Genomic DNA, 27,203 nt, shown 5'->3' on the forward strand with positions numbered 1-27,203 from the left:
AACCAAAATTCCATTGACCAACTTTCCCCCATCTCAAAATCCAAAAAAATAACACCCCCCAAGAATTAATTTTTTTTCTATGGAAGTGTATTCACAACTCCCTCCCAACATTAGTGTGTTTGAAAAGAAGACATTTACCAGAAGAGGAGACATGCCCAAGATGCAGTGAGCAGGCTGAAACTATAAATCACTTGCTCATCCATAGCCCTTTTGCAAAGGCGATTTGGTTTTGGACTAAACATCCCAATTCAAACCAACTTGGTTCAGCAGAATTTGTTACAGGAGTGGTTTTGTGATTGGATTGACACAAAAAGGAATCAAAATAATCCAGAAGTGCTTATGGCTATCACATGCTGGCTTATATGGAAATCCAGAAATGAATTGGTTCATCAAGGTACACAAGACTCTCCTATTTCTGCAATTGAAAAAGCTCTGCTTTTAACAGCAGAATTAAAGGATTCTTTTCTGACTTCTCTTTGGCCAAATGGATCCTCCCTCTCTTATAGCCACACAAGAAAAACCTCCACGAGGTTTTGTTAAGTTGAACTCAGATGCAACAAAATCCAAAACAGATCCGAATGCAGCAAATAGGTTTCATTATTAGATCAGCTTCCGGTGACTTAATAGTGGTAGGAGGTGGACCAATAGCCTCTTCTTCAATATCAATCTTGGAAGCGCTGGCAATCAGACGTAATTTGGCCGAGGCTATTAGGTGTGGCATCAGACAAGTTTTGTTTAAATCAGATTGCAAAGAAGTAATTGAAGGCATTTAAAAAAGAGATGAGAATCATTTTAGTGAGCTCTGGCCTGTTCTATCTGATATGCTTTTATTGCTTGAAAGGTTTCAGCAGATCTCCTTCAAATGGATTAGCAGGACTGCAATCGTGCAACTCATCAAATAGCGGCATTCAATTCCCGTTCGCAAAGATGGAACGAGTGGAATGCTTTGGCTCCTCCTTGGCAGGAGAACTTAATCAGTTTAGAAAGCTGATTGCGGAATTCATCGTAGATAGGGAATATCTCTTTACTTGTACGTGTATAATGGGAGATCTTGTGTGTAGAGCCTTTGTAGATAACAGATCCAGACCGGACAGATGCATGAATGAGAAATCCATGCATCGTGAACTTCTCCCATAAATGAAAACGTACAAGTATGCCAGATGTTTACTCACTAAAACAAAAGATAGTATATTTTCACGAGGAAAATAAAGCTATTGAAATAGGAATGTACCAGACCACTAGTTGTATCTAGGCCCAAATTGTCAAGGATGAATAACCATCAATGAAAACTACCCAAAAATAAAAACTAAATCAGGCATCAACCAAACAGATCTGCTGTAAACACAATTGTATTAATTATCAATCACGAGTGGACTTACCAGTGTTCCATACGTGGGTCTCATAATCACGTAACATTATAATAGGCGGCGTTTGGCATGGGTACCATTCTCTGAGAAAATGACACCACCTAGAAACTACATCAGAAAAGGTGATGTTTCAGAAAGTTGCCTTATATTAGTATTTTACACTATACCTTAAAAATCGAGAAAGTGTGGTCTGAAAAAGCACCAAATTCAATATTTTATAAAAAAAACAGCCCATTACTGCTAACAGTACAATGATGTGGCATAAATGTGGCACCATCTTGAATGTTGGATAATATGATCAATATTGAAAATGGTTCTATGTTTCTGGTACCAAACAAAATTAGTGTTGTTTTTCTAGAAAACAGCCTATGTGACAACACCACTTCCAAACAAAAAATAAGCACCGTTTTGAAAACGGTATTGTGTTCCCAACACCTACTGACCTACATATTCACTCGTGATTGGTCACCTAGCCATGTTCGCACATTTGTGTTTCCAGACTCGATCCCATGGAACTGGTAAACCCATAATCACACCATATCCAGATTCCAACCGGATAGTCCAGTGAATTGGCAAAACCCATAAACATCATGTCTGTCACCGCCAGGTTTGGACCTAAATGATATAAACCGCATTTCTTGTATGCAAAACACGTTATATAAACCATTGTTATTGAACCCTATGTGCCCCATTTGAGTGATACAAAGGGTTCGTTTGATTCATGTCAAAATTGAAATCAAAATCCCTCAAAATCGGAATCAAATAGTCTATAACCATAGTTTATTTGGTTCAGACATGAATCAGAATATGAATTAAGATCAACTAGAATAGAAATTCATTCCCAAAAAGAAGAGAGGGAATGTCCAAATGGGAGAATGCCATTCCACCAGAAATAAGATTAGGATTCTAATTATGCCCAACCAAACAGTTAGAATCAGAATGATCTATTCCAAATCCAATTGCAAACCCCTATTCTTGCAAACCAAACAGGCCCCAGTGTCAAGGGCCAATTGTAAGTTTTTAATAATCATCTTTGTCACCCAATTAACTGGTTATATTTTACAAAGTCTAAGGGGTTGCCCAGTTGGTGTGCCGGTACACCGGATGAACTGCCCCAATAGTTTCTACTGTTCACTTAAAAGAGTAGTAACACCTATGGGTGTCAAGCAGAGATTAGTACCAAAAAAAATTACCATTAAAGACTTTAACATTTAAGGGTGTCAACCATGATTCAGTATTATTTATTCACATTTTTTGTTTCCCTATGCAGTTTATGAATCATAATTTTTGTCCGGATTTGGAAAAGGAGATATTGCTAGTTCATGTATCAGCAAAGCAAAATTCTTTTTCACCCTTTCTATCATTTACAAAAGGGAAATTTTGGTAATAATGTAATAGTACATGTACAGACTCCTGGACACAGCAACCCTAGTATACCACACCCTTAAGGGGGATAATTTTATCATATTTTGATCTATACACACAACTCCAAGCTCGAGAAATGGATTCTTGGAGGAAGAAAAAGGAAAAATCCACCCATTTAGTCATTTACAATTTCTCCACCTTGATAGCGTCCATCTCTTGTGATTCAGCCAACAGCCTTGCATACTCACGTTGAACCTCTTCAAGCTCGCTTCTAAGCCGCTGTACCTGTGCGCCAAATTGAAACGACTCAACAAGATTTTAAAATGTGTATATAAACATGAAAATTGACTTGGGCAACCAAGATACGACTCCGGATCTCCTACCCACGACAACTCTGCCCACGCCTACCCCGTGAATTGGGAACATCTCCCCCTGCATAATACTACGAAGAGGATGAGATGTTCTCTATGTATGGCTCTGATAAACGTGGGCAGAGTTCTTGTGGGCAGGAGATCCAGACTCCCAAGATACAGGATGGAAACTCGAAAAATGGATGGGGACAAAAGTCATCTGATTTTGATAGTCTTTCATATTAAAATGAACTTGTAAGAACCATTTAGGGGGTGTTCAAAATGGGCAGGCTTTGTTTTTGTAAACAAAAACAATTGCAACATCAGCAAAATTATATCGTTTTTGCTTCTTAACATGTTAGAGCAATGATATCTGTTCCCATTCCACCTTGAAATACCTTGAGATTAAGTTGTTGTTGCGTCTTCTCATATTCCTCGCACCTGAAAAAAGCGATAAACACAGTAACAAGGATAATCCAAATGGACTAAGAAACAGTCTTGGTTCCATAAAGGGTAAACTTGTTAAATGTAGCCATTTTTTTATACAAGAAGATCCCCTTAGAGGTGCAAGGAGCAGCCTCTCCAAACAGAAAATACAGAAACAACAACAGAGAAAACATGAATGTTGAAATTAGAACAATAGTTACAACTGTGCACAGAACAATGTTTCCCTATTTATCCCTTGTTTTGACAAGACATCAACAAAAGCATTAGCTGATCTCCCAACCCATTGTACTGTTATAGACATTTCTTGTCAGCCATTTGAATTTCTTTAACTCATTTTCGTAGCCCCAAGTGACATCCTCCGAATTATTTAGCCAGTCCACCAATGTCTTAGAGTCTCCTTCAATCAGAAGCTGCTCCACGCCCACTTCTTTTGCAAGAAGTATTCCTTGTATTGCAGCTAGCAGTTCTGCCCGGATAGAGTTCCCAACTCCTAAAGGGCCAGAGTAGATTAAAACAACCTCTCCAGCCTCACTCCTCAGTACACCTCCCATCCCAGAGGGACCCAGGTTACCCTGGCTACTCCCATCAAAATTCAACTTCAAAGAACCAAGAAGAGGGGGAACCCAGCTGGTCACTGCCCTTCCCTTGTAGGAGGAACAGCTTGCTACCAACTTCCAATCCTTCCAACAATCAGTAAAAGTAAAATGGTTAAATAATTCTAGAGTCTTTAACCAATGTAAAGACCTGGACAAAATACAGTCCTTTAAGGTTTGCCTGCTTCTTCCTTTTTCTTGGAAGATTCTGGCATTCCTTTCTTCCCATACTATCTACAACAATGCTGCTCATGAGCATCTCCACATTTTCCTTCCTCTTTTATGGGGCCAAGAGAAGAATGAAGGGTTAAAAATTGTGCTTACTTCTGCTGGTATATCCCAACTACACCCACACAAAGATAGAAGCCAAGCCCAAAGCTCTGCAGTGACACTACAAGATAAAAATAGATGATTACAATCCTCACCATCAGATCTGCAAAGAATGCACCAGTTTGGTAAAATACAAAGGACGGGTCTTCTCTTTTGTAGGTTGTCCATCGTGTTTACTTTACCATGCCACACTTCCCAACACAAAGCCATAACACCTTGAGAGGGGGGGGACCGGCCTACACCAGACTTCTTTGAAAGGGAAACTTTGATGAGAGGGAGATTGGCAAAGGAACTTGAAAAAGGAACCACTAGAAAAAGACCCTTTCGGGCGAATGGCCCAAATCCTTTTATCAAGTTTTGAGGGATCCAACCAAACCTTATCAAGGAGACATAAAAGAGTAGACAAACACTCAAGTTCCTCATCCCTTAATCCTCTACGGAAACCAAAATCCCAAGACAAAGTTGGTAAGGATAAATTCGGCGTAAGGAATTTTGAGATCACCTCATTTTTATACAAGGAACCAGAGTATAATGAAGGAAAAAGGTCTTTCAAAGGGAGATCTCCAACCCAAATGTCCTCCCAAAACCGAATAGAATTACCTGAACAAGCATCATACCTGACACAACTAAGGAGCTATGAAAGAACTTTGTGAATTGCTTTCCAAGGTGTGGCTAGGTTAGCCCTCCTTGATGCACCAGCATCCCAACCACTCTTTGAACATCCAAGAATACTCTTCACTACTTCATGCTAGACAGTATCCCTAGACAGTATCCTCCCTCCTCTTTGCTTCTACGCACAACCCCCCACTTAATTAAATGGTCTTTTTGCCCTAAAATCTCTCATCAATTTTCCAACTTCTTCGCTTCCCTAGACAGCATCCTAAAGACAGAGAGATAATAGGTAGATAGATGCATGAGGGTAGCTTTTATCAAAGTGATCCTCCCACCCAAAGAGATGTTTTTCTTCCAAACAGCTAGTCCCGTTTCTAACTTCTCAAAGACTGGGGTCCAAAACCTACTCTCCCTAGGGTTTGCTCCCAACGGAAGCCCTAAGTAAGACAAAGGCTAGGAGGAAATCGAGCATTCAAGACAGCCTGCAATCGCCCCAACCTCCTCAAAAACTAAATTTACTCCGGCTATGCAACTTTTTCCTAGATTGATTTTCAAATTAGAGACTCCTTCAAAAAAACTGTAATCAATTCTTTCAAATTTTCCACCTTCTCACTGAAACCTCCCTCATAGAAGATCATCAAGTCATCTGCAAACTGAAGGTGAGTGACTGGAATTCGGTTTGTGCCTACTCTCCAACTCCTTATCACATTTTCCCTATCAGCCCTAGCGATAATTCGACTAAACACATCAGCTACCAAGGTAAAGAGGAAGGGCTACTAGCTGGAAAATAATCCCTCACCACTCTGTTTACTAGGATGGAATAGTGGCAAGAGCTAACACAACCAGTCATCCAACTACATCGTCTTTCCCCAAACCCACACTTCCTCAAAACCTCTAGTAGGAACTACCAGTCCACCAACTCATAAGCTTTCTCTAGATCAAGCTTACAAACAAAGCTTATCTGCTTGTACCTCATCATCTCTTCCACACATTCATTGGCAATCAAAATCTGATCAATTATTTGATGCCCTTGGATGAAATCCCCTTAAGCCTGACTAATAATGGAGGGGAGGATTTCTTTAATCCTTAAAGACAAGACCTTGGCTAGGATTTTATAAATACTAATCACCAAGCTAATTGGCCTAAAACCTCACAAAGATCATCTTTTATCACCTCCCAACAATCCTGGTAAAAAGCCATTGTAAAACCATCTGATCCTGAAGCTTTGGACTTGTCCATCAAAAATATAGTCTTCCTAATCTCTTCTTCCTCAAAGTTTCTTTCCAACCACCTAACCCGATCTTCCTCCAACCTTGACCAATCAATCCCTTCGCTTTCCTCCTCTCTTCCAAGGGTCTTTTGTAAATCGATTTGAAATGTTCCACAAACTTCCTAGCAATATCACCCAGGTTAGTGAATTCCTCCCCCCTACCTCTAACTTAGACACAATTTTTTCTCCTCCTCCCATTTGCTACATCATGAAAAAACTTAGTATTCCCATCACCTTCCTTAATCTGTCAATGCCTTGATTTTTGCCTCCAGCTTATTTCTTCCCTCAGTAAGACCTCTTCTAGGTCCTTCAACTGTCCCCTCAGAACTCTCTAACCCTCCTCCATTCTAGATTCTCTCTTTCATCCAACTCTTCTATCCTAGAGATTAGATTCACTTTTTGCTCCTCAAGTCTTCCAAAATGTTCCTTATTCCAATCTTTTATTTTGGCTCTTATCCTCTGTAGTTTCTTGTGAAATCTTACCACTTTCCATTTTGTACCCCACAATTCCTCATTCCACCAAAATTTTACTTTATTCACAAAATCCGGGTGAATAGGTTAGGGAGAGCATTCAAGAAGCTAGGACTGGACTGTTTGCCAAAGATGACTGATTCCGGTGCCACTTCCTTACAAGGGAACATTTGTTAAGCGTTCATGATAAGGTTAACAGCAACATCTAACTTACTCCCTTGAAGACCCGACTCCAGTACTTCCCTTTCTGGTCATCCTTATCCAAGTTCAATAGAAAGGGTTGAGTTTTTCCATTTAAATCCCGAGAGCCTTGAGTGATTACGTTGACTTCCTCAACTTGAGATAGAAAGAGTTGTCCAGCATTTGCAATGCCTCCTGTACTTCTTTCTTCCTTGAATAGTCTGCAACAATCCCCTCTTCTTCTAAGAACATAACCTATGTATTCAAGCTTCCTGTTTCTATCAAATTTTGTCTTGTGCACGGATCGAGACTACCCAGACTCGAGGTTCCATCTGACTCAAAGTCCCCATCACTACCGCTTTCTTCTCCAGACCAAACGCCAAATCCTAGCCTTTCTAATACAGACCGCTTGATGCTTCTTGGATTCCACCTCTCAGGCAACAGCCGATTCAGATTCTTCGTTGAGATCCACTACAAGGAGCAGCTTGAGTGTTGACTCTGCCCTCCCTTTCAAGAACGAGTAGAAGAACTCGAGGATGAAGATGATAGATGGTTAACATCGTCTATCAGAGGTTCCCTCACACTGTTTACGTGCTGCATTAAGTGATCATGTGACCTCCCTGTCACATGTGGACTTAAGTAACCATGTGACCTCCTTGTGGTCACGTGTGGACTTAAGTGATCATGTGACCTTGACTTCTTAGAAATGGGCTCAAAACTGGGCCCAACTGAATAAGATTTTCTCTCCCTTGGCCCAGGAGAAATAAGAGGGTCCACAAACTCAACATTCTTGTCCGACCCCACCTGAATATTAGGCCCACCATTTCGACCCACCCCTAGTTCACCCAGTTTCTTTGTTGGCCCAAAAGAGAGTCACGTTAATTCTTTTCATTTAAACTTAATTTTCACTCTATTTATTGTAGTAATGGAGGCAATGTGAAAAGCAACTACTACTAGACCCTCAAAAGGTTTTTCGAGTTACTTCTTCGAGTTGGAGAAAAAAAAACAATATTCAAAGAACATCTGAAATCTTGAAAAGCCTTCTTATATACTCACTGTGCATGGAGCTTCTTGTTTTCTTGCAGAAGGCTTATGACTTCTGGATCTTGCAATTGGTTATCGATATGATCCCGGGGCTATCAAAAAAACAGATAGGTCAGTAAATGAGATTCCCCTGGTATAACTAAAGAAAGAAGGATAACTCAACCCAAAAGAAAAGGAAGAATGACAAAAATGTAGACAGGAAAATGACATACACAAAAGAACAAAATAAAAGGATCTTTTGTTTAGGTTGTCCTACTTGTAACCTAATTGATGGACAATATAATAAAAATACAACGCAATACACAAACAGATAAAATGCACTAAAAGCTTGGTCAAGGATTGAAATATGATCTAACCATACCAAGTAAATGATACAAACAGAGCATCTTAAGCTACCCAACTAGACAAGTACTGTATAACATTATTTGATGGAATTCTGCAAAACTGAAACCAAGAAACCAGGACACAACGACTGCCTCATCTTACTTTTGCTTGAGGTTTGAGTTTACACACACAATACTTGTATGTATAGGTATATAAAATACTTATATCAACAACCTTACAAATGTAATTAAACCAAAAAGCAGAATTATTTATCATGGACCGAAATGACTATTAGTCTTTAATTACTTGCACAATCAGAGTGCAGAAAAAGGGAGAGTTCAAGAGGCTAAAGGATCAACCTATCCTATTTGCTATCTCCCCAACTCCTGAACGAATGAAAACAATAGCCCATTATACACTAGAAATGAAAATAATATCTATTAAGCTTTACTTGCAAAATCAGAGTGCAGAAAAGGGGAGAGTTAAAGAAGCAGCCTATCCTATTTGCTATCTCCCAACTCCTGAAGGAATGAAAACAATAGCCCATTATACAGTAGATACAAATAACACAGCTAAATATTATAGTTAAGGAAACCAGTCATCCTATCAAATATAACAAAAATAAGATATTTTAGGCTAATAATAAATGATCTCCTATATGTTGAAATCAGTTTGAATGTAGAACAGCATTCTCATTTTTTTGTTGGAAACAGTAGAACAGCATTCTCATTGCCGGCACATAATCAGTTAAGTTTCTCATTGCAAAACCTGTGTTCTGATTGCAGCATCATTCTCATTTGCCTCTGTGCTTATCTGCCTTTTCAACCTTTCTGGTTCTATTGTATGATCATGTTCTTTCCTTTTCATGACTAACCCTGCCCACATTGTAAACAGGATATCACTAATGCTCTGAAAGACTGAAATACATGACACTAAAAAATAAGTAGAATTTACCAGGCTGGGTGCTGGTTTGATTGTTGCTAATAGATTCCCTTGATGTGCCTACTGATACTTGGGTTGGAGTTGCTGCAAGATTTTGAAGGGTTCTTCCTGAAGAAGCTACTCTTGGACTGTTAACTGCATAGGACCTCTGGTTCAACGTACCAGATTGTGGACCACCATACGTTCCAGAAAGAGGCAACTCCTGGGGAGGCACTGGTGTAGCTGGAGATTTCTTAGTCCGGTGATACCCAATCAACTCACAATGAAAATCCCTGCAAAATTTAATTGAATCTGAATTTTTTTTTGTAATAACATTAAAACACTGATATCCAATTAAAATTGAATATTTCGTAATCACAACAAAGAGGCTGCATAGAATAGAAAATTTTAACCGTACCAAGCTATTTACTTGTTTAAGAGTGGTCTTAAATCTTAATTGAAGCATAAAAGTGTTTGAACTCCTATGTTGTTGTGATCAGAAAAAAGATTACCAATACTCAAATGTCATTTCCTTCAAGCGTGTTTCAAGCTTCTGGAAAAGTGTAGTCTTCTCAAAATCTTGTTTATCATGAGTTGGCTCAATAAAATTTGCCTCCAATATGCCTATCAAAACATTACCAAAACTTTCAGTATGAATCTGGAATATATTCACTTGAAGGAGGGAAACAAACACCTAAAGTTGTATAAAGGACAAGTGCATCGAAGACTTCTCACCAACAACACCTCTGCCTCTACTACCACCAGTTTGACGAACTACACGCCAAAATGGCTGCAAATAGATTTCAACAGAATGATGTAAGAAGAGCTTTACTGTCACACTAAAATGAATCAAAAGAATATTGAATACATGAAGGGAGAATTATAAATGCTAAAGGCTTTCGGCACTTCAATTACCTTGACTGTCTTAGAAGACGTGAGGTTTATGCTTTGAAGCTCACCTCAAGGAAAGTCTTAAGGAAAACCACCTGATGTTCAATCTTCAGGCTCATGCCTAATAGTACAAGGCACATGGTGCACACCTTGAGAAGCCTTGTCATGTCAAGAACGTGTTGTACATTAATTTAAGTAGGATTCTCGTCACAAAAACAAATTAAAGACCATTTGAAGTTTTTAACGGGTGATTTGTTTAAACATTAAAGGTTTCTAATACTCAAGGTTTTATTTTACATTCAGAGATTACATTAATAGCAAAGGTTTTGTTCTTGAAGGATGCTATGTTTGTGCCTTGAATTCTTTGTCATGACTGGCTTCGTGACCTACACTGAACCAAGCAACAAGAACCCACTATTTGCTAATGTTGTTCATTCATTCATCCTAGTAAAATACCTTCTTAAAAGACAATTAATATTTTCTTGATGAATAAAAAAAAGACTATTAATATTATAAAATCATTTATTTTTGTGTAAGGATTAAGATCTTAAGACACTAACATGGATTTATTTGGGCTTGCCACGAGGGGCTTGGTACAAAGGAAGCTCGTAGAATCAAGAATGCAAGATGTTTTACATCACATTAGCTATTTGAAGTGATGTAATTGAGGAAAAACAGAGATTGTAGGTTTTACATGCATGAAAAATGTTTTATATGTTTGCTTTTACTTTTAAATTTTCATTTGAATGTGCTTTACATGTTATGTTTATGTATTTAATTTTAGATAATAGGTTTTCTAAAACATTTATTTTAAAACTTAAATTTATATTATGTTTAATATTTTTTATTTTTTTTGGCATTTCTGTACTTTGCACCCATAGTATCAAGGTGACACCTAGGCAACTAGGCGGTTTTCCATGGTCGCCTCGCCCAAACGCCCTGGATTTTTGTATGCTAGGCGCCTGCCCAGACACTTAAGCGGGCTAAATTTTTTTATTTATTATTTTGATATTTTATTAGATGCTTTAATCTTTTAAAATAAAAGAATAAAACATATGCATAACATATGTTTTTTCGATTCGATTGGAGAGGGAGTAGAGCCGAAGACTTCATGCCCCGGCTTCAGCAGGTAAGTTCTTCTTCTCCTTCTCCTTCTCCTTCTCCTTCTTCTTCCAGCCCAGCTTCAGTCATTTTTTAACCCCTATTCTCCTCCCTTCCTCCACAGCTCCACTCATTCTTCTTCTTCTTCTTCTTCTTCTGCCCCTGATTGTTCTCAGTCGCTAGTCCTAGTCTCAGTCCCTTTTTTTTCTGAAAAAACAGGGGCTCCGCCCTTGACTGTTCTCAGTTGATAGTCTCAGTCCCTTTTTTTCTTTTGAAAAAACAGGGGCCTATACTCCTCCCATCCCTTCCTAGTTCCTGCACTTTTTTTTCAGTTAATAGTTAGTGTACATGCTTGCTAGTTATATGAAATTTATACTCATTAGAGTGATTTATAGAGTTAATAGTTAGTATATGTGCTTGCTAGTTGCTAGTTAGCACACAAAACCAATAAAATAGCTTAGAAAATCATAGATAAAGTAAAAAACTCAAGAAATTTAACATTTTAAAATTCCAACACCTAGGCGCCTGGGCGCCCTGTGGACGCCTAGCCTCGCCTTGGCACCTTGAAAACTATGTTTGCACCTTGCTTCAAAAAATGCACGTGCCTCACCATGAGCCTTGAGCCTTGAGCACAATTTGCCCCTTGCACTTTTAAATCACCAGTTCTGTGTGCACAGCTCTGTACTGTTCACAATTGCTGACTCTATAGTGGCTTCTACTCCTCCACCCGTGGATGTAGGCTATATAAGATGAACCATGTAAGTCTGTGTGTTCTCTTTGTTCACTTATCTTTATCTCTGTTTTTCTTTTTGTTTTTGGGTGCCATTCAAATATGTATTTTTGGGTTGTGCACTACAAAGGATTTATAAGAACACAATTAGTTTAATTATACATAGATATTGTCTTTTATGAGCATGATTTTATAATTTATACTTTGTTCTAATTTTAGTTTGTTTATTTATTTATTTATTTTTTTTCATTCAAACAACAAAATTTGGCTTTCACCTCGCACAATGAATGATCCTAGTGCTTTGCCTCGTGTCTCTACCTTCTAAAGATTGTATGAGAAAAGCAATATAACTAAAGCCGCAAACCATTTTCAAAATGAACTCAGCTTGAATTATTGAACTGCATATGTAAACCTGAAAGAAATCATGCACTGGGAAATGATCAAATGGAATAAGATAACAGATAACTGGGACCAAAGGTTGAAACTAATGGAGATGAAAATTCTCCTCAACATAATCAAGGCCAATGTAGTAGGCTAGTAGCCTAACAGCTCCAGCAATAGGAATATTGGCACTTATTGGATCGTAAAAGGAATCAAAATTACATAGAAAATTAAATTCCTAAATAAATTCTACATGATGTCCATTCTATAGATGCTACTTTCCATGAAAAACACAAAAGAAAAGAAGTCTGACCACTTATATTAGAGACAATTCTAACCAAAATCAATAATGGGTATTCATGTGGAGAGGACCAAGTAATATACCTAAGGGGAGGGTAATGCAAAAAGTAAGGAGTCTATAGCTTCCATGAAAAACACATCAGAGGAAAAGAAGTCTAACAGCTTATACTAGAGGCAATTCTAACCGAAAACAATAATGGGTATTCATGTGGAGAGGACCAAGTAATGTAATCCATAAGGGGAAGGCAATGCAATAAGTAAAGAGCCTCAATATCAAAGGACTGTTCCCTCAAAACCACTCCACCCACATGAACCACATTGCCAAAACTGGCACACTTTTTCCCGTGGAAATGTTTTTACGAAAAGCTTATTTAAGCTTGAACAATCACAAAGAAGATTGTTTGAACTTTCTGAACCTACCAAGGAAAAAAATAGGGGATAAAAAATGCAAATAATGGTTTCAAGATACCTATGGAAAATATAAACTAAATAAAGGAGAGTTCACCCGGTAAATTCCAAGCAAGAATAAAAATCTTACCAATATAAGACGATTCTTGTGGTATATGTTGAAGCCATGGATATTCACTTGGGGAGCCTCTTTCAGAAATCCTATTGTCGTGACAACTATGGCCTAAAAATTGAAACCAAGAAGCAAGATAATAGTAAATAATGGCAACAAATTAGAAGTTAAAACCTACGTTATTCAGATAACTGTACTAGGGTGCCATATCATGTTTGATACTTCAATCATATCCGATACTGTACCCTTGCTGTATCTGGGTAGCATAGGTCAAAACTAGAGCAGTTGACTGCATTCCTGTTCTCGCACTTAAAGTTCCCCATTTTGTAATTACAGCATTCAAGTGCATAGATCCATTAAGGTTAAAGGTATAGCTAACTATCATAGTAAAATTGTATTGTAATTGTACCATAGCATGCCTCCATATACCATCACTCTGTTGCAAAGCATATTTGGTAATCAATTTATGTGCCATTCCAGTCTTTTGGAGGACAACCATGTCACTAGAGGCCATACCCCTACACATATTTTGTTATTCAATGTTTTAGGTCCTAGGACATGGATATTCTGCCAGCCCAAACACAACCAAGAATGGCAAAATATTCCTGCTTACCTATAACTAATAACATATGAAATCTATATTACATGCAGTTACCAATTAGAGGTAGGAAAAAATCCTAGCTAGATGCATGTCAACTTCCATATCAATATATCATGTATATTATCTATGCATACATCTAATTGGAGCATAACGCATACATTGAAAATGTGAAAATGCAATCATTTCTCCATGTTCAACCATCAGTTCTATTCATGGTTTCAAATGTCGCGAAATGTCGCTAATGTCGCCTGACATATGTTGATGTTGAGGCTCACCGACATGAAAATGGATGATAATATAAAAATTACATTATTTCAGTCGACATTGTCAACCAAATCAATCCAAATAACAAAAAAAGACAGTTTTTCCTATTATGCTGACAGGATGTCGATAATGTTGACAGAATGTTGACTAATGTACATTAATAATATAATAAATTAGTATATTATATTATTATAATACAATATATTAATATAAATTATTCCATTAATAATTTCTATTTAAAATTTCAAATAAAATATTTATAAAAAATAAATAACAAAATATAAAAACAAAAGAATAAATTAATTACTTTATAATATAAAACATAAAATACTTTTCAAGTAATAAAATAATAACTAGCTAGTATTTTTTAAAATATTTATTAAAATAGGAAAATGTTTGTTAAATTTTATAATAAATCATATTCTACATTTAATATAAAAAATCAAAATAAATTTATTAAATTTTATACTAAATCATAATTTATTAAGTTTAGTATTAAAAATCATAATAAATTCATTTAGTTTTATAGGAAATCAGAATTTATCATAATCTTAATACTACAAAAAAGAGAATCAGATTATTAAATTTATAATAAAACGTAATGTATTATAACTTTAATATTTAAAAAATCAGAATAAATGTATTTCTATTTACTAGTGTGAAATAAATATTTTAGAATTTATATTAAATCATAATTAAAAATAAGAAAAGAAAATATCAGATAACCTTGTAAAAACATCAAAATGCATAATAAATCAGTAAATCGTCATTTACTAATTTGTTATTGATCTTAGTTCCTTAGCTTTATATAATGGTTGGGAATAAGATAATAGTCTAGAAATATGTATTAATGCTTCTTTTATCATTTTACAAAATATCATTGCACATCCCACATATTTCGTAGTATTTCCACAATGTCTCTAATTTTTACAATATTTCCCCTCAACATTTCCGACATATGTCCTATATTTTGGTAAGCGACATTTCCATCGACATCAACATTTTAAACCTTGGTTCTATTAAAAAAGAATAGTAAAAAGTATGTATGATAGCCCATATGAAACAGAGAAAATAAGCTTTCTTATAGATAAACGGTGCACCATGATTCCATTAAAGCACAAACCAAAGGAGGAACTTGTACAGAAAAATAACAATATCAAAATTGTCAGTTTATATGCTGCAAAAATAGGTGTAGCATAGAACTTATATTTAGCAGGTTCTACCAACAACTCCCAAAAGAAAAGATCAAAACAACTAAAATATGACATATAATGCAGAGGACAATGTGACACAAACCTCCATATTTCCACCTGTTTGAGGCTTGTACATGATGTATTCAGGAAATTTGAGATCATTGGCAATATTGTGATGCTCAACAACTCGTCCACGCAATACTATTCTAAAATGTTGAGGAATCCGAAGGTACAAGATGGATGAATATGCCTGTGGAGTTTGTTCAAGAACAAGGTTTAGTATAAAGAGACTTATTCTAACTCCTGGTATATCAAACTCAGATAGAGCAACCTGAACTCACACGAAGAGAATGACGGAAGTGATTAGCAATATGCTGTTCACTTGGCATCTTTGAGTGATGACCAGTCTTAACTATTTGGTCAGCACCACTGATTAGAATATCCTGTAATGCCAAATCATGAGAATCAATGTCATTGAAAACAATTACGCAATATGGATAAGATGGGAATGAGAAAGAGTAAAGATTAACCTCATTATTAGATTCAAAATCAAGCTCCATTTCCCCATCATTATTGAGCCATAGATTGTAAACAATAACTTTTGTTCCATGATGTCCAATGTCATCAAACTGCTCATTAAATCCAAAAAGAGAGTGCATTAAATTTAAACCTGACTTCTGTGTGCCATATGCAAGCCTAAATCAAACCAGCCTTTTGTGTCCTAAACACTTCCCATGCACCATCCATAAACCCAGTTAAGCTCATCCAATTTCCAGAAAAAAAAAAAAAAACCCAGAAAATTACCCAAATTAGGGATTCAAGTAGGGTACCTGATTTGAAGATATTACACTTCATCAAGCCTAGGTTTCCAGGTTGGCCCATTCAAATTTTAACAAAATCCCAAACCAAGCCCGCCCAAGTTGCACACTCCAATCTGCTACCACAACATGTTCCCACATCTCTACCCACAGAACACCACCACCGTGTATTGCGAACATCTCCCAATGAATGAAAAGGGAGATATTCCCGTGGGTAGGGAAGTGGGAACAACTTTTGGGTAGCAGATCCAAGCCCCCACGTTGCACCTCTAACCCAACTGAACTTTCAGTTTAAACCGCACATTAGAGCATCTTTACCTATCTAGTCCTATATTAGGCACTTAAAACCCAACTCAACTTTCAGTTGAAATTCTAGACATTGATCACCAACTGCCATCTGATAGCATTCTTAAGACTCTAAAGATAGCTAAACTGGTGAATACAGTTAATCAGGCCCAAGTTTTTCTAATGAAGTGCTTTAGGAAACTAGAAACATTTATCTATTCACTAATATCCAAAAAAACAAATAAATATATTAATAAATAAATCAAGCAAGCAAGCAGGCCATAAAAAAAGATATTTTACAAACATACTTGCTTAAGCAGATCTGATTCTGTTGCATATGGAGACCACTTCAATAGCATGGACAGATTAGACAAGAGATGCTCTTTGCTATAGCGTAAAAAGGTTCTGAACGTGCCAGTTGATATGTTGAATTCATAATCCACCTACAAATAACAAATATCATGAACATTGCTAGGGAGACAGCATCAGTCAAGAAGGATATCAGGCAACAAACAGTAAACTCACAATCTTAGTATTATGACCAGTAAAGTAGCCCTAGACCAATGGATCATCAGGATGCACTATCCATGTAAAGCATTCATGGCCTACCATTCAATGACTCTCCCCTTGAATATATCCCTAAAGCCAAAGATAACTATCTGACTATCCATGTTACAAAGATATAAATGTTTTTAACACTTGAAAATTACTATTGTATGCATGATTGCAATTATCCAAGGTAAACAAAAATGTTTTCCCACCATTAGAAGTTAACCCTGAAATGGTCATTTTTTACATGCATAGACTGTATCATTTATTAGTGCTCTCAATGGATTGGGTTGACTCAACGGACAGAAACCAATCCAACCCCATTATACAGGTTCTGTCTCACATTTTACATGTAATGATTTCGTGTAAAGTGTATAAAATTGTCACCAATGCAGAAGATGCAGTGTGTTAAAAGCACAAGGTGCAAAAGAGGCGCAAGGGCCATTTTGTGTCTGAGGCGCAAGGCAAGGTGCACACCTTTTTTAAGCAAGGCACAAAAATTTGCTAAAACGTAAAAATGTCAGAAAAATCAAAAAAAATGCAAAAAATCAAAAATATAAAACATAATATTAATAAGAAATAGAAACTTAAATTTTAAAATTAATGGTTTAAAAAACCTATTATCTAAAATTAAAATACATAAACATAACATGTAAAGCATATTTAAATGAAAATTTAGAAATAAAATCAAACATATAAAACATTTTCAAGCATGTAAAGCCCACAATCTCTTTTTTTCCTCAATTGCATTACTTCAAGTAGCTAATGTGATGTAAAACATATTGCATTCCTGATTCTACGAGTAGCCTTTGTGCCATGCCCTTAAAAGATAATTAAAATTATAAAATCATTATTTTTTTGTGTGAGAATTAAGAATTTAAGACCCTAACATGGACTTGTTTGGCCTTTCCTCAAGGGGCATGGTCAGGCTAGGTTCAAAAAAAACAAAAAAGCGTACAATTTTCAAAAAGGCGCATGCCTGGGCCAAGGCACAAGGTGCACCAGGCACCCGCCTAGGTGCATTAGGCGTGTGCCTTTTGAAAATTGTTCCGCCTAGGACCTGGGCGAGGCGACTACCCTAAAATGCACCTAGGCACACCACAGGCGTGCCTTTGAAGATGTACCTAGATGATAAGATAGAACCATAATCAAAAGCACAAGGTACATAATCAGTCTATTACTTACAGACCTAGCTCTAGGTTGGAATTGGGACTGAGACTGGGTATTTTCTTATTGGTTTGGGACTGGATCTACCTGACTCGAACTAGACCCAACCCATTGACAGCCCCCACTTATACACCACTTGTGCATGAAAATTACCATCAACAATACTCAGACAAATAGATACCCCACTGAATATATCTAAACCCTCTAAAGCAGAACACATAAATTGATATCGACTAAAGTCAACCATCTAGAAGAAATATAACCAGCTACGGTAACAAGATGATTTAACCAGACTCACCATTGGTACAACTATTCTATCATGACCTGTTTGTCTCAAAAAGCTATAAGAAAGGAGTCCAACACTCTGAGTCAACGTCCTGTTTAAAAGAAGTCCATCAAAGAGGAAACATGAATCTTAATGATAAAGTACATCTCAAAAGAATTAGATATTTCATTTGTCCAGAAACATGATAAGATAATTCTATAGAAGAGAATAAATCCAATGTAGTATTTACTTGTTCAAAAGGAAAATGATACCAATCTATCATCTACCCAGCAGGTAAATCATACCAGAAAAAAATAAAATACAAAATTGAAACAATGTTTCACTCATACAGCAGTCAAGTAGCAAACTTCTGTATATAATGAAAACAATGTTTCGCTCATAAAGGGGATATCTGGTTTTTGGTTTCCATATAATTTCCCCCACTCATTCCCCAACTATAATGAAAAAAATACAAACTTCTGACATTCTCAACAATCGAATTTTGCAGGTCAAATAATATTTAATTTGTTTGTATTTTTTGATGGAAGACCTTCAAGAAACGTTATTAAATAGTGTTCAATGTTACAAAAGTACCAACTAATCATCTCAGTTGAGAGTTAGACAAACTGCATCACTAACTAGTTAGTCAATGTTCATAATGCAATCACCTAGGACAAGAGATATTGCTATAACTCCTTAAGACTAATCTGACTTGACTTGTAAAACTCATCTATGAAATAGCAAAAGAAGAAAAACAGCATAAAATGCTAATTAAAGATTTTGATATCGTAATTCAAACCTCTTGCCCATATGACGGCTGAAGACAATAACATCTGCTCCAAGTCTCATAGTGCTTGTCTTGAAGCCATTTCCATCTGAAAGTCTACAAGCCACCCAATTAAAATAACGGGAAGAAAACAAAAGAATAAGAAATGTGCAAATAAGAAGGCACAGACTCCTTACACTGCCCAATAGCAGACTTTGATTTCTTATCTGAAAAACCAAAGCTCATACAGCGACGCATGGCATCTGGGTCCATTCCTCCACCATCATCTTGTTGAACCAAACAAGGTTTTAGATGAACAAAATACAGATGAAAGAACACAAGTCAACTATGAAAAGTTCCCAAACTTACATCAATGACCATGGTCCAAATGATTGACAAAAATCAAGAAATAAAAAATACCTTGAATTAGCAAAGCTGGAGACCCGTCTCTTGGATTTGAGGTTTTATCAACGATGACAAAGGTGGCCCCACTTTGTATCTAGCAATCAAAACAATAATAAACTGCAAAACATGAATGAACTGATGCCACGGGAATGAAGTAACCACCTTGACTGAAATCTTGGCTCTACATCAAGGAGTAAGATTGGCCAAACATTTGGGGCTACAGCAGATTGAGATAGAGGGGGACTCCAAATTGGCAATTGGGTGGATGCAATCAGGGAATCTGGGAATGTGGCAACATAGACAGCTGATAGGGAAGTTTTTAGCATAACAAGGGAGGTGGGTGTTTGTTTTAAGTGGGTAAGGAGATCAGCTAATGGTTTAGATGATACCTTAGCAAAACAAGGGACTGTAAGGGAGAGTTTGTAATGGGCAGTTCTGTAATGTATGATGTCTATTGTCTCAACCTCTTCTACTAGGGGTTGACTTCTGTATTTCAGAATTTAAATCTCAATAATGAAGTTACAATTTCTGATCAAAAAAAGTAACCACCTTGACTAAAAAGAACTACAAGATAAACTTGTAATCAAGAAAGTAGAAGGTGAGAGAGAAATCCATACAAATAAACAATTTAGAAATTAGAAAGTAGAAAACATGAAATAGGTATGCAAAAAGCTCTATTATATTAGAAATAAGCATTTGCATTTGTCAACATGATAGTCAATAAGCACATAATTAAAAATACAGGGCCATATATCCAATCATCACGCATTTGATGCCCCCAACCTCCTCTGCCAATATTCAGTCTGAATGACTGTAACATTCTGCAACAAGATTGCATTATGCAACACTTGACACCAAAAATACTGAATAAGAACACCTAGTGAAATGCATACAAAGCGGTAAGCTCTTTCATATTAACCTACTACATGACACTAGGACTTAAGAGACAGTAAATGTAAACGTAATTCCTCTTATGTTTCTCCCAGATGGCCCCATTGGAGCTAATACTAGGTGCCCCTTGAATGTTTGAGGTCAAAGTTAACATGACACAGACATCATTTCTGATTTTTGAAGGTTAGGCCGACGTTGAGTAGTGGTATCATGATATGAACAATAGAAAAGAGTAAATGATCAGCTCAAAAGCAACAAATAGATATATACCTCATCCACTGCATTGTCAAGCAATTCGGCAATGGCTGCAAAAGAGACAAGAAAGATCTCAAAAGAAGTAGTAAATATGGGCACAATGTGTAAAAGATCTACTTAATATAATTACAAACAGAATATCTGACAAATCATATAAACCGATTGCACAAACCTCCAAATGCCCATTTATGTGAAGTAGCATTTGAGTGAAGAAACTTGGGATGAACATGTACATGATTTTTCCCATCTGCAAACACAAGAAGAAACAAAGCATTCAGGAATTATATACCAATAAGTATACTTCTTAAAGAAAAAGACATGGGCCATGGTGATTAGTTAGGAATGTTCAACTAGATAAGATTAGATCCTACTCTCATGGGCATATTGTCTAGAAATAAATATTTTCCAGGGTTTGGTTCTACAGTTTATAAATGCTTGCTTGTTGGATTGAATGATAATCTTGCCACATGATTATGCCAACCTCACCATCAACTGGAAGATCAATCAAAATATACATATGCAACATAAACAGATGAGTGAGGCCAATCAAAGTGAAAGGCGAATACCCTGAAGTAAAGCTCTCGAAGCCTGTCTGACATCATACTCCCCAGCCTTCCAGAATTGCCGACAGAGTGGTGCAGAGCATCCAGGTGATGTAGAGGAAAGACTTGACACATCAAGCAGAGAACCCCCTTCATCCAATATAACAGAACCACTTTGGCCAGTATTTAAAGGATTAGAATTTCTGCTCTCTTCAGATTCTTGCCTTGTATTAAGGATTTCAGAGCTTTGCTGTTGGACCTGTTCGGATTTACTGTACTCACTTTGTTGCACTGTAACTATGGCTGGGGCTAAGTCGGGTTTTTCAACCTTCACAACTGCCTCTCCTATCTCATCATCACTACATAAATCTATGAAATGTGTAACACTCATCTTGAAACCTGAAAAGAAATTAAGATACAAAAAATTGAATGTAAGATGGTCAGTGAAATGGGAGGAAACAACATGCTTTTAATGCCTAGGCAAAATGTTATTGGGAGGAAGTTCAAGTAATTTGGCGCAACTAAACAGCATTTTGGTTCCTAATAAATGCACTCAATAACCAAAGGTACAATCTCTATCTTCTGTGATAGAAATGCTTCAAACATCTAAAGAAAAGACAAACGTTATGACCCTTAAGTTGTCAGACCAAGAATAAATAAAAGATTGAGCAGGAATGAGAAACAAAGGGAGACAGAGCTCCTAAACACACCTCTTGGAACAAAATGTTCCATTTGAGCAACACCACATTAGTTTCTTTCCCTACTGTTCCAGAAATTTGGCATACATAAAATTAAAACAGTAAAATATAAAGTGAATATTATTTAGATACAGGTCAAAGGCCATACCTAACGCTGGTCGTGACATTATTTGGAGACTTTGGAGGGAGGGATTGCATACAAACCTAGACAGCTAGACTCCAGCACTTTTGCACACAATGGTCGCTAACAGACTCAAACCCATGCTTCAGACCCTCTCTGAGCTCTAAGGATATGCACACACTGGTCCTGATGCTATCACCAAGAAGAAAAAGGTGGACAACCAAAATAAATTTAAAAGATAATCCAATAGCTACAGTGTTCTTAAAGTTACAAAAAAAAAAAAAACCGCAAAGAGCCAGAAATATGTATCTTTGCCCCTTAATGGATTTTATATGCATTGTCCCGGGAAAATTGCAAGGTGCAGTTTGAACATGCTGTGATCACAACAAATGGAGTTTAGCACTACAAGCAAAATGGGCAATATCCATATCTCCAGAACACTATCTTTGATCTATAATAAAACCAATATTACCGATTCCTAAAATGCAAAAGGAGTCCTCATATTGCAAATAAACTTTATTTTTATCTAATATGAATATCAACCACAAACACCACTAGGAAATATTCAAATAAACAATATTAAATTAATTAATGTCTAATTAGGAAGACATTAGTCATACTAATTAGGAAGACAAGACACAAAGCTGGTTTAACAAGAATGGGGAAAAAAGGAGAAAAAAGTAAACCCACAAAAATAAATACAATAAGAAAATAAGTATAAGGATCAGTGGGATTAGAAGGATTTCTTGTTCAAATCAAGTAAGTTCCAAATTGAAAAAAAAAACAAAAACAAAAACAAAAACAAGCAAATGCTCAGAAAAAGACTAATGGAATCAGGAACACCTAATTGCTAAACACTGAAATCTACATTATTAGGAGCAGTACAGCAGAAACCTTCTCAGTCTTTGAAGAAAAAAGTGAGAAAAGAGAAGAACTAGGGTTAATACCTAATTGCTCAAACTAATGAAATCAGGGATTAGATAACACATACCTAATTGTTAGGCTCTGAAATCCACATTCTTATAAGCAACACAGGAAGAAACCCTTTCCATAAAGGAAAAGACTAATGGGAAATGAACTAGTGTTCATACCTAATTACTCAAACTGAGAGGTGCCTTCTACCCAAAAAATCCCTGAGAGGTTTGAACTTTGAAGCCCAACCAAAGAAGCAAATTCTTGAAGTAAAAGAATATATATAGTATTAAAAAGTCACGTGATTGAAGGCATAACAGCTGTATTCCACGCTTTGACAGCTGTTAAGATCATTGTTCCCGTACCGAAGAGATCAGGCTCGGACGTGCAACCAGGCTCGGAGTCATCTCGAGCATTTTCCGGCAATAAAACAAGAGCTTCGTTCAGCGCCTCTTACTAGAATCGAGGGTGCTATAATCGAGAATAGAGGTGAGGGATCTCGAAACTGGCGTTGGAAAGCTCATCTGGCAACATGGCATTTGGCGATCAATGGTTTAGAATGAAACTCCCACGCTAAATAACGAAATATGAAAGTTCATCGACTACCGCCTCTTTGGATGCTTTCGGTGGTTCGGCCGCAGCGATTTAAATCTTAGGCTTTTAAATTGGGTAAAAATGCTTGGCATATCCGAAGTTTTCAAAATAAAAAAGATTTGTACTAATTTTTAAATTTTTCTTTAAAAAGAATCTTCCTAATGTTTGGTACCATTGCGCATGGCCGCTTTGACATTTATGTCACTAATTTTTCGAGTTCATTAAATTAAAGAAATTGTTTATTAAGGACCGGACATGGAATCATTTTCGGGACCGGTTCCTGGGCCGAATGGTCTCACCGTCTAATTCAAATAAGTGATACATTCTGATTTAAAAAATAAATAAAAAGATATATAAAAAGATAATTAGTGGTTCAACCATTCAACTACCTGGACCATGGATCCTTAATTAAATCAACGGTTTTTGACTCAATAACAGTTTTAGGATGAAACGGAACCAGTTGTCTGACCGGTTTTCATGTCAAGTGGTTCAACCGTCAGGTATGATTTGATTTTTAAAACCATGGTTTTGTACCATTGATGCCATGTCATGGTAATGGGTTTGTTTGATGAAATTGAATTTGGTCCTCACAAGACCGTGCCCATACTGTTTGCACAATCCCTTATAGCATTGCATTTGGGAATATCTCCCCATGAAAAAAAAGCATACAAATACAAAAAAATCCCTATGCAAAAAGGGACTGTGTAAACAATGTGAATATGGTCTTTTTTTTTTTTTTGAAAAAAGTCATAAGCCTATATTTCAATAGATAACTCAGTAGAATCTTCAACAATAATCTTCTTCAAGAAAATAGGAATATCTAACCAGGTACAAGGAGAACACGATAGACCAAAACGAGCTAATGCATGAACCGCTCTATTAGTCGATCTTGGAGAGAAGACTACCGAGAAATCACTATGTAGATGAGTGTAGTTACACTCCACGGAGGTTTGCTAGAGTCCAACAAGAAATTTATCAGAGATGCGCAGCCACCCTCAAAAATTGCCTTGGAGATTCCACAGGAAATAGCAAAATGCAAACTTTCAAACAAGGCATTGAGATTCAACTTCCAAGGCCGAGCACTGCCAAAGAGGGATAGCTCAAGCAAAAATCAAGTTTCCGTGATGATCCCTAACTATACAGCCAGCAACGACACAGATGGCTTATCTCTTGTTTGATAGTGAGAACAATCTCCCTTAGATTGTCAAAAAAAAAAAAAAAACATAATTGGTTTTAAAAGAAGAATTATTGAAAATGGTGACTTATCTTTTAGGCCCAATTTTAGAAATCACTTTCAAGTGATTTGTCGATTTTTAAGAAGCCAACAACCAAATAACAAATTCATTAGACATCTTTGAATTGCTATGGTGGCTTTATTGTGGCATCGATTTATGAAAAACCAACAATGGTACCAAACATCACCCCACTTTTTTGGCAATCAAAATCACCATTTACTATTGACAAAAATGAAATCTTGATTTTACCCATTCAATGCTAAAAAATTCATAAACCATTGCAAGGGCAACATCACAATTCTCCTTTTGACAATTTCTACAATGGGGGGAGAAACTTCTAGGCTTGGTTCGTTTGGTAATAAGATACTTATCTAAGTAAATGCATTTATTCATGCGAGTGTTAATTGGGTAAATACATCTATCCATGTTCTTTTGCCAATTGGGTAAGTAAACAGATTTTCTAAATAGTCATTTTAGTCCTACATAGTTTGTCCAATTCCCCCCCCCCCCCTTCATGGATGAATAACTTATCCACCCCCAAGGTGGGTAAAACTTTCTTACATAAGTTGTCAAAAACTTACATAGGGAAAAGTTTTGTTTATATGGGACCAATATTTCACTAGTAAATGAAAATGAAAAAGTTTGTCAACTTTCCCATTGACCAACTCCCCCTTGTCCACAAACTTACCCCCAAACTAACAAGGCCCTAATGAAACTCCTATAATTAATTTCTACCAATAAAATTTAATGAACCATTTAACCAAATTTTGAAAGATGCAAATCACGATGGTTGGGGCTCCACAACAAATGGGTTGGTGAGACTCCCCACACTCTACATAATGGAACCCACATGTGTCCTATTAGTTGTAATTACATGACTACTATACAACTATACTCATTGGTAAAACAACAACGGTCTATTATAGTTCAAATCAAACACGTAAACATGAAGCATCCGTTTGGAAAATCAACATTAATCTTCCCATTCCCTTGCATCTCAGATCTCCTTCTTCATTAATGATTGTGATTCTATGCGAGTACAACCAATGGACACTAATTCTTATTAGTTATTATTTGAAGAGAAGTGTCCTTTGGGGCTTTAATGCAAGGTTTTAAAAACCGATCCGGAAAAGGAACTGTTCTGGTCATTGGTTTTCGGGTTAGTGGTTTGACCGTCCGAGTTAAATGGTTTGGACGGTTTGAATATTTTAACGATGATATGTCATCTTATCCATTAGATTGGAATATTAGGATAAGATGCATATAAAAATAAAAAATAAATAAATATGAAATGAGAGGTATTTGAGAAGTTGTTGGCTGAAAGAGTTTAGAAGAAGAAGAAGGAAGTGGAGGAGGAGGAGGGCTTGAAGGCTGCAGCAGTGATGACGTCGATGGCGACAACAGCGGCGGCAATGGTGAAAAACTAGAGTGGATATGAGATTTCCCAGTCTCAAATCTCTCTCTCTCTCTCTCTCTCTCTCTCTCTCTCTCTTGCATATCTGTCATTTAGAGTCTAAACTTCTCTCCCATATCTCTAAATGTGAGATCTCTCTCATTGTCTCGCACATATCTCTCGGTAGATCTCAGATCTGAGAGATCTTCTTCCCTTTTCATTTTGTTGTGACGAGTTAATAAACCGCAAACCATCTAAAACCAATTCAACGGTTTTTTACCAGAGATCGGATTTGGGGTAAAACAAAACCTACCATTTAAATGGTTTCCGGTCCAAACGGTCTGACTGTCCACGTCAACGACGGTTTGAAAACATTGCTTTAATGAGTGTAGGAGGTTTTACTCCTAAAAACACAAGGAATACTCCTCTGATGAATGTCTTCTATCAGGATATGGTGATTTCTACAACGTAAAATGGAAAGAGAGATGTGTATTGGATTTTAAGGAGGAATTGTGTTGAGTTGCCTTTATAAGCGGTTGATGGGTTAAAAAAAATAGTGAGAGAAGAAATCAAGAGTTCCTATGAGATAAATTGTAGTTATTGGGGAGATGTTTTCAACAATGAAACTATGTATTGTTACAAGGATCAATAAACGCATTGGAGGCTTGAGAACAATAGAGCTATTTGACGATGCCCACAATTGGTTTGTTGAAGTTCATCATCCAAACGTAGTAGTTTATTGGGTGTTGGCTACCAAGGAAGTCAAGGCCCATATATTCACCCTTAGGACCAGCCAAGAAAGGGCCATGAATTCCATGGAAAAAGGGCCCATATATTCACCCTTAGGACCAGCCAAGAAAGGGCCATGAATTCCATGAAAAAATAGCATCTCTCTCTCTCTCTCCATTCTAGTCCAAGGGGGTGTTTGACAACATGGTTGGTCTTGGTTTTGAAAACAATAACAGTCACATCAACAAAATTATATATATATATATATATATAGTTTTTTATGATGTTGTTAAACACCCCCAAATCTAACAATTTTACATTGC

At 36.7% G+C, this 27,203-nt stretch overlaps 1 protein-coding gene across 22 annotated transcripts; it reads right to left on the bottom strand.

Moving 5' to 3' along the window:
- Positions 1–2,692: 2,692 nt before the first annotated feature.
- Positions 2,693–23,693, bottom strand: DMS11 (Histidine kinase-, DNA gyrase B-, and HSP90-like ATPase family protein). 22 transcript variants are annotated; one of them, XM_088976605.1, is made up of 22 exons: positions 23,109–23,374; positions 22,045–22,209; positions 21,909–21,958; positions 21,223–21,597; positions 20,829–20,903; positions 20,672–20,706; positions 19,526–19,604; positions 19,303–19,392; positions 19,139–19,214; positions 18,373–18,451; positions 16,667–16,801; positions 15,786–15,884; positions 15,597–15,698; positions 15,359–15,505; positions 13,216–13,308; positions 10,010–10,064; positions 9,787–9,898; positions 9,308–9,567; positions 9,122–9,228; positions 8,042–8,121; positions 3,481–3,523; positions 2,693–3,017 (listed from the first exon to the last, which is right to left on the bottom strand). In XM_088976605.1, exons 3-22 carry the CDS (start codon positions 21,928–21,930, stop codon positions 2,916–2,918), a joined length of 2,166 nt encoding a protein of 721 aa, XP_088832731.1. In that variant the 5' UTR covers positions 21,931–21,958; positions 22,045–22,209; positions 23,109–23,374; the 3' UTR covers positions 2,693–2,915. The 22 variants fall into 22 exon arrangements, with proteins under 22 accessions (XP_088832731.1, XP_088832729.1, XP_088832730.1 ...); XM_088976603.1 differs by having other exon boundaries at positions 21,909–21,961; positions 23,109–23,328; XM_088976604.1 differs by having other exon boundaries at positions 23,009–23,175.
- Between the last annotated feature and the right edge of the window lie 3,510 nt (positions 23,694–27,203).

The sequence above is a fragment of the Nelumbo lutea genome, chromosome 3 (genome assembly GCF_056320005.1).
Source record: "Nelumbo lutea isolate HS-2025 chromosome 3, American lotus-T2T, whole genome shotgun sequence".
Classification (NCBI taxonomy): domain Eukaryota; kingdom Viridiplantae; phylum Streptophyta; class Magnoliopsida; order Proteales; family Nelumbonaceae; genus Nelumbo; species Nelumbo lutea.

Excerpts from the sequence above, each read along its gene's own strand:
- DMS11 (XM_088976605.1), bottom strand. The coding sequence starts at position 21,930 with ATGGAACATTTTGTTCCAAGAG. Across the intron at positions 10,065-13,215 it reads ACAAGAATCGTCTTATATTG|CCATTTTGGCGTGTAGTTCG; the intron begins GTAAGATTTTTA and ends ATCTATTTGCAG. Across the intron at positions 3,018-3,480 it reads AACAACAACTTAATCTCAAG|GTACAGCGGCTTAGAAGCGA; the intron begins GTATTTCAAGGT and ends TTTGGCGCACAG.